The 18151-nt window shown below is 32.5% G+C and overlaps 1 protein-coding gene across 1 annotated transcript in view; it reads left to right on the top strand.

The window, feature by feature from the left end:
* The window catches only part of LOC108914756 (aquaporin AQPAn.G), a 62134-nt gene that overhangs the window by 38241 nt on the left and 5742 nt on the right, over window positions 1–18151 (top strand). The window contains exons 2-5 of the mRNA XM_018720635.1: window positions 2584–2777; window positions 11604–11747; window positions 16085–16324; window positions 16463–16543. Of these exons, the coding sequence (XP_018576151.1) occupies window positions 2584–2777; window positions 11604–11747; window positions 16085–16324; window positions 16463–16543 (659 nt within the window). The remainder of the gene's footprint in view (window positions 1–2583; window positions 2778–11603; window positions 11748–16084; window positions 16325–16462; window positions 16544–18151) is intronic.

The following is an 18151-nucleotide window of genomic DNA, read 5'->3' as shown; positions in this document are numbered from 1 at the left end:
TTGAAAATTAATTCAAATTGCAAATATCTCAAGAAATTATAGCTGTAACTCTGCTGTATCGGGCAAGGGAAGTTTAATTTGAAAGACAAATATTTCATTTTATACCCAAGGCAGGTCATTTAGCGAAATGGACAAACCGAAGTGCTTAAGTTCTAAATAATTTTACTATCAACTGAATTTCGGGTTTAATTGTAACTAAGCCAGCCATTATACATAATTATAGACGAGATACGGCCTTTTTTTGACTAACCAAGAAACAGAACTACATTTCAATTGAAGTTATGACCAAAAATGTAAAACAAATAGGTGCAAATGTCGAGTCAAGTCTTATCCCTAAACTAACCTAAACGGCGTTCAGGATTTGACATTTATACATAGCATTGATTATTTTATTTATAAAATTTACGAGCCCAGGCTCATAATAGTTCGGCCGGTCAACGTTTTCAACTAAATACTTTAATAATCTATGAGTTATGCAGAAATAACGAAATATTTCTGAAAATCGCTTTAACTACAGTAAAATATAAACTTTTTAGTTACAAAAATGAACATTTTAATCAATACATATATCGACTAATGGTTACACAATAGAAAACTGTATCCGTCTCAGGGGTCATAAAAGTTCGGCCACTCTTTGATATTGAGTTACATCGCCTTTGTTTTTAATAACTGCTTTAATTCTGCTAGATATTGTATTTACTAACAAAGCACATTCTTCTGGTAGAATATTATCCCAAATATTCAGTACTGTGACTTTTAATTCAGGCACTGAACGTGCTGGATGTTTCCGAAGCTGTTTTTTCATATTGTGCCATAAGGTGTCAATAGGAGATAAATCTGGGCTGGAAGACGTCCATTTTAATACTGGTATTTGATGATTCTGCAACCACGTTTTAATAGTTTTTGCCGTATGATACGGTGCACCGCCTTGTTGGAATATGAAATGCCCTTCCGCCGTTTGACACATCTCAACAGATGGTAACAGACTCTCTTCCAGAATATCTCTGTACTTCTGCGCGTTAACAATTCCATCAACAAAATGCAGTTTACCAACACCTCTACCAGACATGCAACCCCAGACCATAACAGATGCTGGAAACTTTACTTTTTTGACTAAACAATCGCTATGATAGGCCTCTGAAGGTGTACGCAAAACCCGTTTTCGTGTGTCACCTACACAAACGTCAAATTTTGACTCATCGCTCCAAATTACGCTGTGCCATTGTTGATTCGTCCAATTTTTATGTTCTCGTGCCCATTTTAACCTATTTCTCCTCTGCAGTTTTGTTAATTGAGGTTTTTCTTTTGCCTATTTGAAAAAAATAAAAAATTGCCAAGAATTTAAACAAGAAAAAAAAGATAAAAAGTTACCTTGTAAAACTTGAATCCTATTTTTCGAATAGTTCTTTTCGTTGTGGACATTGAAATAGGCTTTGCTATACTGTCCCTCCATAGTGCAGTTATTTCTTTAGTATTGGACCGCCGATTTCTTTTTACTATTCTGCGTAAAGCTCTTTAATTTGCTTCTGTAATTATAGATGGTCGGCCGGTTTTGACTTTTTGGTCGACTCCGTCGGTTCTTCTGTATAAATTAATAATATCTTGCACTGTAGAACGCGGAATTGAATGAGAAACTGATATTCGGCGGGCCGAAATACCTTTTTCATGGGCTTTTATAATAGAAACTCGTAAATCTTTACTTAGAGGTTTACCACGAGGCATTTTACGTTAAATCTGAAGCAAAACGTGAGTAAAACTAATAATGACAGACCTTTTGTTGAATTATTCAGTATGTGTTTTGTTTTGGAGAACTTATATCAGTTTCATGGCAGATATGATAAGAGGCCGAACTATAATGACCCATTGGTTGGATTGCATTTTTGTTAACTATGTTTTCCTCAATTTGAATTTTGTCAAAAGTGATTAAATTTAGTAAATTGATAGTCTATACTTTATTACAAGTGAGGTAGTTTTAAGGAAATCTTTCATCATTTTGGTAGAATGTGTAATTTATTCAAGTATTTAATTAAAAACGTTGGCTGGCCGAACTATTATGAGCCTGGGCTCGTAATTCCTTTTAAATGCGCATAACACAAAAATAAAATATACCTGCAAAAATGTTCCTCTAATGACACTTTCCAATGTACTATACATTGTTTTTTTAATTGCATAATACCCTCTGTGACTTTTATATATACGGATTGTCTAGTTTGCAATTTGACATCCAAGAATAAAATGGTCTATTAATGAGAGCAATTGCATTATCAAATTGAAATTTTTTCAGATGTAACAGAAATTTTATTTTTTGTTATGAATTACCCCGTATATTTTTAATTATCTTTTTGTATTAATAATAATTTCTTTATTGTGCTATTTACACAATTGTGCACTATTTTGAATATATTTCTGTAATTGAAAGTAGTAATCCGGCGACAATGCAATATTGCTTTCATCAGAGCATCATGCCCTTTACCAAACGACGGTGTCAAACTTGATATTAACAAGACAGTCCCTATAAAAGTTATAGGGAGTATGCTATTTAAAAAGTATTTTATCTAATATCCAATATAAACATAATTTTAGGAAAGAAAATAATCCAACTTACTGACAACCTGACTACAAAGGATAGAGCGATTGTGTTTCTATCCGAATTGGCTGCAACGGCTATTTTAGTGTTTTTAGGATGCATGGGATGTGTCACTGCCATAGCTGGAGGCTCTATTCCTCATGAACAAATATCTCTGACTTTCGGTTTAGCTGTGATGGTTTCAGTGCAGGTAATAAAATAGATTTAATATTAATGAATGTTCTATTAAGGGGAAAACATACTCTAGAATTTTGAAAAAAATCGATTTTTTGATAAATGGTTTCAACAATGCTTTATTGTGTGAAGAATAAAGAAAAAAGTTTTAGGTGTGGGGAAAATCGGGAACACGAGTTTTGTTCAAGATGGAGCACGACCTGCAGGAGTGCATAATATTAACTCGTGAGAACGTGCGCAATAGATTGCTATTATAGACTAAATTGAGTACCGAAAAGATGAGGATTAGGAATATAGCAATACAGAAGGCCAATTATATGGTGCAGGTATTCTGAATGGCAACAAAAATTTTAAAATAGTTTTTCGAGAAACTCTTTTTTTTCACTAGCCGAAAACATAATTAAAAAAGTTTTCAACGAATTGACTTGAAATTTTGCACAGAGCTTCACAATAACATAACTTAGGGAACATCGTAGGTGTGTTTTCGATTGATTAATAACTTTCATTGTTATTAACAATTTAACGCAAAATTTTTCGTCTTCATTCTTTAGATATTTTTTTAAATTTTCTGTGACGTTCCCTAGCTTTTAGTATACAGGGTGTTAATTAATAGGTGTTACAAACGGATATGGTATGTAAAAAATCCAAAAATAAGTGCAGTTTACTTAATAAACATATGTCCTAAGGCAGCTCATTTTCGAGATACAGGGCGTTGAAATTTAAAAATAATAAATTATATTTTCCTGTAGCTCCGGTATTAGTTAATATTTCTTTATCAAACTCAACAGACAGATTTACTAGCTTAAAGAATGCATAAATATGGCAGAAACCATTTATTGGCTTCTTCTAGTGGCGTGCGATAGGTGTCGTTTCACCTTTTATCCCCCCTAAATTGTGCGGCACTGTACAAATATTAGTTTTTCATATGTTTTTGAATTTGCTAGTATTTTTTACGTAAATAATGTATACTTGTTAGACTTCCATAAAATGAGTAATTATCAAGTTATTAACATTTACATTACTGAGGTCACCTTATGCTCCAAAAACCAAAAATTTTTAAAAAGTGACATGTTGAGTAAATTTTTCACGAAATTGTTTAGTAAATGCATACATGTGTCGCTTTTTCTTTTTGAGATACAAAACATTCAAGGTTTCCGTATTCCTCAAGCAAGTTTAAAATGTTGGAAAAAAAACATTTGCCGTTGACATTACTTGTATTTTAATGTCAAATTATTTTCGATTGTGAAACGAGGCAGTTTTTAATTATTATTGTTATTTTAGTGTAAAGTTTAGTTTGTAAGTTTTAATTATTAGATAGATATCTTTATCCATTCGTTTAAAACATTCATACATCATGAATGAATATACTTCTGCTGATTATGCAAACATGATATTAATGTACGGTCAAGCGCGTTGTAATGGCAGGGCTGCCCGTCGGTTATACTCAATCCGATTTCCAAATCGTCCAACCCCTTCACATAAGATATTTGGAAGAGTGTTTCGCAGGTTGCAGGAAACAGGAACTTTTACAACAAATAGGGTTAACTGCGGGGTAAGGAGAAACCGCAGAACGATAAGGTTCGAAGAAGAAGTTCTTAATAGGATAGAAGAAAACCAATCCACCAGCAGTCGAAGTATTGCTCAGAATATGCATGTAAACCATGTAAGCGTTTGGCAAGTTTTACGCGAGCAACAGCTTCACGCTTATCATATACAAAAGGTTCAAGCTTTAACTCCCGCCGACTTTCAGCCACGACTAAACTTTTGCCATTGGTTTCTTCAACAGTGTCAGTTGCAAGCAAATTTTCCGCGGTTTGTGCTTTTTACAGACGAAGCATCCTTCACACGAGAAGGGATCTTTAATTCTCGCAACAACCATGTCTGGGCTGAAGAAAACCCTCACACCATTCGCTCCACTAGATTTCAGCAGAAGTTTGGCGTCAATGTCTGGGCTGGTATAATTGACGGGCGCTTAATTGGTCCGCACCTTCTTCCAAATCGTCTTACAGGTCCTATTTATTTAACGTTCCTACAACAAGTACTTCCAGAATTATTAGAAAATGTGCCATTGAACATTCGACAGGAAATGTGGCTGCAGCATGATGGTGCGCCAGCGCACTTTTCGCTTGTTGTCCGAGATCACCTTAATCAACAATTCGGTGTAAGATGGATTGGCCGTGGAGGACCTATGGCGTGGCCACCACGTTCCCCAGACATGACCCCGCTTGACTTTTATTTGTGGGGCCATATGAAGAGTCTAGTTTATGAAACTCCTGTTGAGTCAGAAGAAGATTTGGTAGCACGCATTCTAGCTGCAGCGCAGGAGATCGAAACGACGCCTGGCACTTTTGACCGAATGTACACAAATATGCTTCGAAGAATTAACGCTTGTATCGCTACTGGTGGCCGTAATTTTGAGCATTTACTGTAATTTTTTTGTGCAAAATAAAAATACCTTTTAAACAACTTTAACTTTTTGTATCTCGAAAACTAGCATAGCATAGAAAAACATAGTTTTTGGAGCATAAGGTGACCTCAGTAATGTAAATGTTAATAACTTGATAATACTCATTTTATGGAAGTCTAACAAGTATACATTATTTACGTAAAAAATACTAGCAAATTCAAAAACATACGAAAAACTAATATTTGTACAGTGCCGCACAATTTAGGGGGGAAAAAAGGTGAAACGACAACTATCGCACGCCACTAGAAGAAGCCAATAAATTGTTTCTGCCATATTTATGCATCCTTTAAGCTAGTAAATCTGTCTGTTGAGTTTGATAAAGAAATATTAACTAATACCGGAGCTACAGGAAAATATAGTTTTTTATTTTTAAATTTCAACGCCCTGTATCTCGAAAATGAGCCGCTTTAGGACATATGTTTATTAAGTAAACTGCACTTATTTTTGGATTTTTTACTTACCATATCCGTTTGTAACACCTATTCATTAACACCCTGTATAATATTAGAAAATGTTTGTTTTTTTGTTCGAAGACCATCCGTTAGTAAAAAACCCTTCCAGTCATACAGCCCTCTGAAAAAAAGGTGTCGTTGCTACAGCCGCCATTTTGAGTCCAAATCACAGTGTTACCTGAAAACATATATAATAAAGCCTTTGTGTTCCTGACACTAAAACTTGTATCGATTTTTCCTTGAAAATTACCGAAGATCATCTTTTTTATCCAACCTCTAATGTGGCGTTACCCCTTATTTTTGTACATTTACAATCAGTCTACGAAACACTGAGAAAGTGCAAAATACTGATGATGATCGTGGTCCTGCCTTCTGACAACCGACGTCCTTATCGTAAAGTTCGACTTTTTATCGATATACTTACTTACGTTTTGTCGTACAAGCGCTATTTGTGTTAAGTATTTATAGTTACTTGAAAAATTCATCTCGGCCAAAAAATGGAATTAATTCGTAAACATTTCCATGCGACGACTTTCGACGTGAATTATCTAAACAACAGTGCATCGATAAACTTAATTCAACTTTTGGCGATGAAGCACCATCAAAAACCACTGTATATCAGGTATACGGAATTCAATCGTGGCCGTGGTTCGCGCACTGACGAATTTCGTGAAGGCCGTTCAAAATCGGTTGTTGTTCCGGAAAACATTAATGCTGTGAATGAATTGATATTGCAAGATAATAATCAAAAAGTTATTCACACACGAAACAGTTATATGCAAATGGTTGTTTGTTTTTTCTGGAAAATCGGACATGTGGTAACTGTACCATTACTGCAACGTCGGACGGTCAATTCTGAATGGTGCACAACCATTTATTTGCCAACAACGTTTCGAAAGATAAGAGAAACTAACACCAGGACAATGCGAGCTCTCTCACATCGACTCAAACAAGAGACTTTTTGAGAACTAAAATAGTCGAATTGATGAGTTATCCGTCGTAAAGCCCTGATTTGGCACACAATGACTTTTTTTATTCCCGCACATCAATATAAAAATAAATTACGAGGTAAACGTTTTTCAACGCCTGAACGAGCGGTTGATCTGTCCAAATTGCATGTTTTGGAAAAAGTGCTTCGAAAATTGGTTCAAGCGCATGCAAGTGTATTGATTTTCATGATGAATATTTTGAAAAAATAAAAAATTTCATTTTTTTTTGTTTTGTTTTTGAAATATAAAAGGCAACGCTCGTATCTAACATAGATCTATTTTCCAAACATTTAAAATAAGTGTCAAAATTGTATAATGTAACTAAAATTGACATTGAATTGCTACTAAAGATGGCCAGTACATTAGAACCAGTTCTTATGGTATAGTTTCTTGTCCAGCTTATCAAAGCCCGCAATTTATTGCGTCCACAATTGGCAAATGTAAAACAGGTGTAAAGTAAAATATTCATTTTCTTATCCCACCTCTCAACGCTTACAAACAAATGTTTTACTTTTTAAGAAAGTTTATATTTATTTGATAATGTATGATACATATTTTTTTTAGATTTTTGACAGATATGAACATTGCAAACTACTTCTTGGTAAAAAATGTTTCATTGGAGCATTTCATTTATTTTAGTTGATAATGAAATTAATATAAGTGCTGTATATTCAATATGTAAGATGCAAAATAAAAATCAAAAATCTTATGCGACATAAGTCTGTTCATTTCAAAGATTCTATTTTATTTGGCAACAGCATATCGTTATTATTAAGCGTAAAATTGTAAATACCAAAACCTTTTTCGGAAAAATATAAACATATTGCATTAAACAAAAACTAATAAATTAAATGGCTTATAATGTCTACCACAATATTCTAAACAGAAGCGTACTCTAAAATTCCAATTATCTCGTACAGTTCTATTCGTGTTCAATTTTACTAAAATACATTAACGTTTTAATGCACCACTAATAAAAATGGATTAATACCCGGTGCCGGCCAACAAACTGGTTCATTTTTTCCAATATAACGTTCCGCAAATAAATTCCCGTTGATCTTCTGGGATGAATAAATGGCTCGAATAAATAATTTCCTACTATACCTATAGGATTGTGTTGAAAATTAAGTTTGCAGAACATAATGCTGATTTATCATCATCCCAGCGATACGCATTATGAAAATTGAAAATTCCGTGGTGTGCAAAAGAAACCTCAACTATTATTTTTTCGATTAACTAATTGCAATTTGATTTTAAAAACCTCCTACAAAAATTTTGTCTGCTGTGGTTACCTACCACTTGCTCTCGTTGAACATGATATGAGGTACAATGGTTGTTTAAATAATCTATATACTAGTGTTTTAGTTTAGATATACCAGTTTGCTTGCATCGGAATTGTATAGAAATCTTTTCTTTTAGTCCTTGTTAACGGCGAGGAATTGTACTACCAGTATCTAAAACATTCGAAACTCTATAGCAAATGACCCAGTGTGTGATAAACATCTATATGGACACCGGTTACCTTAAATACGTTATACTTTATAAAAGTTACACTTTGCATCTCCATAAATAAATAACATGTGATATTTACATAGGTATGATGCTGAAAATATTATAAACAAAATTATTGCATACAAATCTATCATCCGTAATACTGGTAGAAACCACAAAAAGACACGATAAACAATCACATTCTAATCAACGGATAACTGATGACAATAAATTTAACACATCAGCTATTACCGATTGACAATATATGGAGAGAGTGCAGTTTGGGAAACAATAAAACAACAAAAAATAAATCACAATTGAATATCGTTTATACTAATAATAACAAAAACATCACAAATTTTACCTTATTTCATAATTTTTCATAAAATAAGATTATATTAGGAGAAGGAGGAGATTATTATGCTTAAAACAAAACTTTGATTTTCAATTTCGCAAAGTTTCACATAAAAGGCCTCTTCTCGAAAACGATTAAGTTTAATATTTATGCAAGTTTTTTATTTATTTTAGTTTTAACGTATTAAACGTTTCGAAAATACGGACACCATGCACTTTTGCAAATAAAAAGTTGCTTTTTTTCTATATATTTTTTTCGCTGTATAATATATTAATAGATATATTTTCCTGCCCTACTTTACTCAAATGTGACAAAAAGAAATTTATATATACAGGGTGTTTCATAATTGGATGTCAATATTGAAGGGTGTTAATCTATGCGTGATTTTAAGACAAAAAGTTCATATAAACATAGGTCCGTTTTCGCTTTATTTTTGATATACAGGGTAATGAATATCTGTTTGTAAAATTGTTTTTTTTTTAATAACTCCGAAACTAAATTAGATAGTTTTATAAAACTTAGTATGTGTAAACTAGGTGCAGAGACACGTCTTTTGCATAATAAACGAATTTTCATTTTTAACCAGTGGCGTCCCAATTAACTTCAACCTCATTATTTTGAATGAAAAAAATGATACGCCACTGCATTTTTGAAAAACAAAAATTATTGTATAAATGGTGCTTTATTTTGTAATAAAAAAGATCTCTTGAGTTTTTTTCTTATCTTGCACTGTTTTTTAGTAAAAAAATAAAGAACAACAATAATTATCTGTACGTGGAATGAAGTACTTTTTACACATTTTATGGAAATAATTCTTTTACTAGATAACTTATACACATTATTGTATAATATTATTAATAATTACGATTGACGATCAACAAATAACAATTTTGTGAAACGAAAAAAACAAACAATTACATCAGTTGTTGAAAATGCCCTCCACCTGCAAGGATACATGCTTCAGCTCTTCTTCTCATATTAGTGCGGACTCTTTGAAAAATGTTGTCAGTGTTCCTTATTACATCACAGGAAGCTCTTATGCGATTCCTCAGGTCTTCTACAGTGTTAACCGGAGTGTTGTAAACCAGAGTTTTCAGATGCCCCCATAAGAAGAAGTCCGCACTATTCAAATCTGGGGACCTGGGGGGCCATTGTTGGGGTCCACCACGGCCTACCCATCGGTCATGAAATGTGCGATTTAAATATTCTCTTGCTTCTCGATGGAAATGAGCTGGTGCACCATCATGCATGAACCACATTCTATTTCTAGTTAAAAGTGGCACTTCTTCAAGTAATACGGGCAAATCCTCCTCTAGAAACCGACGATATGTACGGCCGTCTAGCCTTTGTGGCAGAAAAAAAGGTCCAATTAAGTGATTTTCAACAATTCCAACCCAAACATTCACGGAAAATTGTTCTTGATTGTTAAAGTTCACAATTGCATGCGGGTTTTCTTCGGCCCAAACATGATTGTTATGGAAATTTCTTATAGCGTTTCTAGAGAAGTTAGCTTCGTCTGTAAACATTATTTCACAGTCAAACAAGGGATTTTGCGCAATTTTCTCCAAAAACCATTGACAAAAGTTGATTCGCAAAGGAAAATCTCGAGGAAGTAAGGCTTGGACCCGTTGAATATGATACGGGTATAACAGAAAATCGTGAAGAATTCTCCAAACTAGAATGTGCGAGATATTCAAGTTATTTCCAATTTGTCTAGTGCTAATATTAGGATTTTCATCAATTGAATTTAAAACTGCTTCTTCAACTTCTGGAGTTCTAGTAGTCCGATGGGCACCTTTTAATTGATTATTTGGCTTAAAAGTACCTGTTTCAGCCAACGTTCTATGTATGTTTGAGAATGTTCGTCTATCTGGTGTGACTCTATTCGGGAAACGCTCTTGATATAATCGTTTAGCCTCTGGCGCTCTGCCATCAGCCAAGCCATACATGTAATGAATGTCTGCCAACTCTTGATTAGTAAACTCAACCATTATCAAATAACACTGTACAGGTATTTTAAGTATCAAAATTGAGTTGAATGAACTGAACTGTCAAAATTAATAAATCACAACAGTAATCAACAACCACAGCCTACTAGGTAATCTTTATATCATGCTTTCTGTTTGGCTCAATGTGGGTTAGTATGTTGTTCTTTATTTTTTTACTAAAAAACAGTGCAAGATAAGAAAAAAACTCAAGAGATCTTTTTTATTACAAAATAAAGCACCATTTATACAATAATTTTTGTTTTTCAAAAATGCAGTGGCGTATCATTTTTTTCATTCAAAATAATGAGGTTGAAGTTAATTGGGACGCCACTGGTTAAAAATGAAAATTCGTTTATTATGCAAAAGACGTGTCTCTGCACCTAGTTTACACATACTAAGTTTTATAAAACTATCTAATTTAGTTTCGGAGTTATTAAAAAAAAAACAATTTTACAAACAGATATTCATCACCCTGTATATCAAAAATAAAGCGAAAACGGACCTGTGTTTATATGAACTTTTTGTCTTAAAATCACGCACAGATTAACACCCTTCAATATTGACATCCAATTATGAAACACCCTGTATAATTAAAAAAAAAAGTGGGGAAATCTATGAGACCATTTGATAAAAGTTACATTTATCGACAATTTTCACACATTGCTTTATTTAATTGCCATTTTAGAGAAACTAGAAAGACTGTCTTTTTTAATTTTTTTTGACTACATGGTGTTTTCTAAGTCTATGATATATCAGGTAATAGAAGGTAACTTTAAAAAAAAACAGTAATGAAATAGAAGCCTAACAAATTTGTCCAACAAGAACAAACAATGAATTATAATTTTTTTAGTTAATCATAAGCTAAATTTATTTATGCCAAAAAATAAATGTAAAGAATTGTTGCTGTTAATTATGTCATCAGCACGAATTTCATCAACCTAAACCAAATATATTCAGATAAAGGAAATATTTTTATTTTCAACGGCTTGTCTACGATTCATAAAAACTTTAATCCAAGCAACACCCTCCTGAACTTATGAATAGACTTGGAAAAATACCTGTATTATTAAATTAATTAAATGCACTGATTTTTATTTCAGGTATTTGGACATATATCTGGATCTCACATAAATCCACTAGTAACAGTAGCTGCAGTAACTTTAGGAAATACTTCATTAATACAATTGCCAGTTTATTTTGTGGGGCAGTTGATAGGTGCACTTCTTGGATTTGGTATACTTACGGTGAGAATGTTTAGTAATTTGTAGGTCCTACTATAATTAAGTAAGAGGTAACGACAACAAAATGTTTTCTTTAAAATATAAAGCGCATTGCACTATAAATTCTTTTTTATCTGGGAAAATCAAAATGGGATAACAATTTATTATTAGATATTAGTATTTTAAATGTTCAAGGAATGTTTTAAAAATATTATGAAAATTCATATTATTATGAAAAAAAGATTTATCATCCACTCCTTGGAGTCATTTATCTCAAAACCTACGTATTATACGTGGCGTCGATTTTAGAGGGGTATTGAAGATCCTCTGAGAAAAAATATTTTGCGTATACGCGCAACCTTTTTCGAGATCTTAATTTCTTATTTCGCAAACGTTCGAAATCATTTCATCGCGAAAAATGTTCATCATCTTCTACATACGGATATGAGTCCCATATTCCTTAATAAAAATATGACTACTTCAGTTTTCACCAACCGCTGCTTGTATGTACGTATACGATGATGAGTATAATTTGGGGTTGACAGTTAACAAACGCAGTTATTTGAGGTTATAATGGCCTGTTTAGCGGCGGATATGAAAATTACGAGAAAAAAATCACGTCGGAATTTGAGTAAACAAACTTATGTTTGTATAAATGTGAAAGTTAGTTTCCTTATAAATCTGACCCAAATTCAAAGTTTCACCTTGTAGTTTTCCTTTTTAAGAAAAAAATACAATTTTTCACTAGTTTAAGATTCACAGATGGATTTGCAACTTTTTTAAAAATTTCTTGAACTGTAAGAAATGTTTTCTAAAGTTTTGGAGGTTGTGCCTTTTCTCTACAATAGTAATAATAGTAGTAACAATAATAACGTTGTAATGTTTAATTGACAAAAATACCGTAATTGTATGTATTACTGTTAAAAACTATTTTATATATTAATAAATAAATAAAATAGATTACATATCTATTTTGATAAATTAAAACAATTTTGAGTTTTTCTTAAAACGATCTTTTTTATTTTTTTTTTTTTTAATAACAAATAAAAAAATAGGTTGATGTGGATGATAAATAGGTCACAGTATTTTCTGATAATAAAAAAGACGATTCTTTAGATTATATTAAGAAACAGAAGAACATATATTCTAAACTGTCTAATTTTGGAGAAACAAGGGGGTATTGAAGTTTTTGAATAATATTACATCTACACAAATAACTCATTCTCGGAAGATATTACAGGCACGTAAACGAAAAATTGTTTGTTCTTTTAAACAAACTCTATTATTGTTATGTTTTCTGGCGCATTGAATACGAATCTGAAGTAAGTTTGGCGTCAGCACCCACCATTTTTGAGGAAATGTCCCAAATCCTCAAAAAATGTGTTATTTACGATTATATTTAAGGATTGTAACGTCGTGGGAGAAGCTCGTTCCTATACTGGATTCCATAACCCTACCCCCATATTTTTGGACCATGAATCTGAAGTCGAATGAGCACCATCAGCCATCAATTTCCAAGAAATGTCCACTCAATTAACAAAAAAAGGTGTTCCGCGAAGGGAAGTTATGTTATTTAGGATAAGAGTTTGATTTCTCTTGTTACCTCTAACATTACATTCTCTTTTCAATATCCAACGTCCCATCATGTTCAGGCCCCACTTACCCTGACAACTTTTTCCATTAAAACTTGGGAAAATCGTTCACCTTGTTCTTCGCTATTGTAATTTAAGTTATTGGGGGGGAAGTAATACACCTCAGAGTCCATAAAGTGCAGTTTCAGGTTCATTAAACAAGTTTTCTTAAATTGTCCACCATTTTCGCGATTAGAGTTTTATAATTGTGATTCATGTAATTACTCAAAAAGTTTTCTGTTACATTTTTAAAATTTCATTCATCTTGAATACAATATCTTCATCAAACAACATTGTACGAATTTGAGATCCGGTGATAGTACTCTTTTTTCAGTTTATTATTTACTATATAGCAAAGGCGGTTAAGTATGATGACTGTCTTAGAAAAAATAAGATATTCAGAGCACAATTGATGAATTAGTGAAAATTTCAAAATCATTACTGTTATCTTAGGACAGCAGGATTTAGTAAGTATCAATGTTTTCTATGTTTATGGGATAACTGAGATAGGAAGAATCACTATGAGCAAAAAACTTGGCCTAATCGAAGATTTCTTAATCCAGGATCTTTTAACGTTACTTAAGCGCTTCTACTAGATCCGTCTAAGGTTCTGGTTCGTTCACTACACATAAAACTTAGATTAATGAAACAATTCGTTAAGCCTTTAGTAGTTTAGGAGGCGAAAGTTACGAGTCTTAGGAAATTTTCCCAAGATCAGCGATGCTAAAATAAAAAATCGTAAAACATTGTGTGATGCAGATTGCAGATTTTATATTGAAAATGAATGAAACTGGAAACTGAAACGGCAAAGCTACAAAAATGTAACAGAAAATTTTTGGGTAACCACAAAAGTCAATATTACAAGATTCAGAGAACTTGGATACTTAAACATTGCAAATTTAAAGACTTTTACGCGGATTACTTCCCCAATAATTTAGTTAACTATCGCTAAGAGCAATGTGAACGATTTCACCAAGATTTAAATGGAATGGAAAACAGTTGCCGGGGTAAGTGGGACCTCAATATGATGGAGAAATAAATAGATATAATACATTGATCTTTTAAAGACAAAAGGGTGCACTCTTGTAGCATCCATTTTCAAAAAAATATCACACTTTTACTCTAAATCGCATACCTTCCTGATATATTCGAAAAACACTTGTTTTATGAATTGAATGAGAATTTTGAGAAAATTGTGGGTGCTGGTCTCAACCTAAGATTTTTGTTCAACGGGTCGCAAAATATGGGAGGGGGTTATGAAATCCAGTAATGCAGAATACGGATCAGCTTCTCCCACGACAATCCTATCCATAGGCTTATAGGCATATTCACAAATACCACATTTTTTGTGTACCTGTGTATTTAACGTAGATTAATTAATTTGGGCTTGTGACTTAACTAATTAAAGGAACAAATTATTTATTATGATTGAACCTTAAAACTTAAAATTATTTATTTGTGGCGTTTTGTAATACATCAAAATTTATTACACTTCCGAGATAGGTATAGGTAGAAATAGTTAATTATTTTTTGAAAGGACTAGTAAATGGTTAATTAATAAAAATAAGTTGCTTTATGAGAAATCTTAAATCCTGAAAAAATATATGAATTACAAGTATCAATCCGAGCTATTTAGGTATGATTCAAAAACTATTTCCTTATTCGTTTTAAGGGGTCCCTCCAAAATAGCTACGTCTGCGGTGTTGGATTAGGTAAGCACATTACTGGAGCCGACTGACTTTACATGATCATATACACCTTGAGGACATATAATAATGTAGTCGGAGTCGAGTTACTATAATATTTCTGATGCATCACTTTTAATATATCAAATATCCTTATAATTCCTTACCCCTTTCCAAGTTATTGTATGAAGGCTGGAGGTCATGAGCACTTAATTGGTTGACATGTAATCATTTGCAAATAAATTTGTAAAATGTACTTTTTTTTATTAACAACCTGTATTTCCGAAACTAGTCGGTCAACAATAAAACACGGTTGTGTAGAGAATTAGAATAGCTTTCAAACGATGTCACTTAACCCTCCTTCCCCATTAAGATTTTTGAGGGGTTGCCCTCCTCCTCATGGGGGGTAGAGTCTCTAACAAGAAATTTACGTGAAAAGATGTCCCTCTTCGATCAATAAACGACCTGTCTCGGCCGTAGATTTACGTGTTAAATGAATCAGAAAATTTTAAGACTTGGATTTATTGGAAACTCGATTCCTTAAAAGTAAAACAACTATTTTTTTCATGGACATTTCGCACTAAATCAAGAAATTTAATTTATATTTATATTTCAAAATAAGCAAGTTCCGAAGAAGTTATACTTATTTTTTCAAGTGTATATTTATGTGTATATAAATTAAAATATATTTATTTTCTTGAGAATTAAGTTCTGGTGTGACAGTTCGTTAAAGAAAAGGATAAAAGAAACAGCAGCGATTTCTTTCTTGACATTTCGTTCCTGATCAGGAATTTTTTGAAAAGGTTTTTATTGTTAAAAGTTAATTAATTAATTAATTAATTAATTAATTAATTTGAAAATATTTTCAAAAAGTTCCTAATCAGGAACGAAACGTCAAGAAAGAAATCGCTGCTGTTTATTTTATCCTTTTTTTAACCGACCGTCACACCAGAACCTAATTCCCAAGAAAATAAATATATTTTAATATTAAACGATGGTTCAAGAAGAAATATAATATTTATTTATTATATGTTCTAATTTTCAGGCAGTAACACCTTCTGAAATGATGGGTAACGTACAAAATTCCACGTACAAGACTTTGGGAGTATGTTCTCCAAACATTAACCCAGATATCTCAGTAGGGCAAGGATTTCTTGTTGAATTTATGATATCTTTCATATTAGCCCTTGTGTGTTGTGGAGTATGGGATGCCAAAAATAGTGATAAACATGATTCTGTTGCAATACGCTTTGGTTTAGCTATTGCTGTACTAGCAATGGCAGCAGTAAGTTGTTAAAATGAATACCTACAGCATTTTAAAAATAACCAGAAATAATTTTAATAAACGGCATTTTATAAAATAATTATTTCGCCTAAAACATGGAATAAATTTTTATTTGATACACGGTTTTTTTTTTTTCAGGGTCCTTATACAGGAGCCAACATGAATCCTGTAAGAAGTTTTGCTCCGGCCTTATTTAATGGAGACTGGAATAATCATTGGGTAATATTTGTGTTTCTTTATTAAATTTATTTTAAAATGTTATAAAGGGTGCAATAGCGACATTGGACATACAAGACTGATTTCTTGTCATAAATAAAAATATAACAGAACAGTATATTTCTCATAGCAGGGCCAGCAGGATATAGACATAAAGTTTTACCGGCAGATTTAGGATCGCTACAGTGAAAGACTAAAACAAACTGTATATTAGAAATAATTAATCTGCCAGTCTGAACTTGCAGATGAGATAAACAGATATATCGTCAGACACCTCGTTAAATGATATATACCTAATCCATATTTACAAGTGGCAATTACTTAATGTAATTCAAAACCACTTTAAAACAAGTAGGTATAGATTTAACCTTTTTTTAAATTTAGGCCGCCATAATGAGTCCGCCATTTTGGATTTAAGAATTTCCGAATTAAAACCTTATATTCATGATTAGCGATTTTCAAAACCGCTGAGTAACAAGTTTCAGCCATAATCTTCAAAATTTGAATGCTTTTCCGACTTTTTCATATACCATATTGGATCCGCCATCTTTTATTCAGAAGTTTTCTGATGCGGACTTCACATTTATAATCAGCGACCCCAAAAACCGGCGGTAACAAAATCCAGGCAAAAACATTGAATAGAAAAATGTGTGACTTAAAGGAGTAAGTGAGACCCGTAGATGGTTTCCAACCCTTTGAGATATATATATTTTATGTACGTTGTCTATCAACCTACATTGATAAAGGGTAATTCAGTTATGATGTCATTAATTTTAAAAACCTCTTAGGAAGGCCTAATAAAGACAGAAAATCAAAAAAAAAAATACTCGACCTTTTATGACAACGAACGCGCTAGCGGACTAGAGACAGTTCGAACGTTGAAGCGAAACAGCTGTCTTGTTGAATTTTGCAATTGATTTCAAAATCAAAGTGCAGCGGATCCCAACTGTACTAAATGCAATGGACGAATGAGTGTTTTTTTCAACCGTACTAGCATTTCAAATAGGTAGGTAGGTAGGTAGGTAGGTACAATGAAGGGCAACTTAAAGTCCCCACTAGTTGGGTCGCTCTCATTCTATCGCGCCCCACCACAAATAATTACGGAATGTTTCGGACTGGGAGTGCGGTATGGAGATATACTACACCGTGGCACCAAAAACTCTGATATATTCGATAGGGTAAATAATTAATCTGATACCAGTTGCATTTGATATTTTTTAAAATATTATTTTATTAATGATATGTAATGTATTGTAACATTTCTTGGTTAGTTAAATAATTATATTGAAGATTTTTTTAAAAATAAAATGTTATAAACCGTTTACTATTTTAACCATTGTTCACTACATCCACATACCTGCATATTTAGTGTTTTCCTGTATTAGAGATATTCATTTATAAATGTTGTCTTAAATCAATACATACAGGGTGGACTAATAGTGATTATATTACTCCTATGTCATATAGATAGAAAATACATATTTTATTAGGGCATCGAGCGGTGCCTTAAAGAGGACATTTTAAAAATATTATGAAGTATACGGAGCGTTTTGGAAAGATGTATCAAACATGATTTATAAATAGGATGACCCGTTTTTTATATTTCATATA

The sequence above is a fragment of the Anoplophora glabripennis genome, unplaced genomic scaffold (assembly GCF_000390285.2).
Source record: "Anoplophora glabripennis isolate ALB-LARVAE unplaced genomic scaffold, Agla_2.0 scaffold1200, whole genome shotgun sequence".
Classification (NCBI taxonomy): domain Eukaryota; kingdom Metazoa; phylum Arthropoda; class Insecta; order Coleoptera; family Cerambycidae; genus Anoplophora; species Anoplophora glabripennis.
The sequence above is the reverse complement of the archived record's forward strand: the minus strand, read 5'-3'. Positions and strand labels throughout refer to the sequence as shown.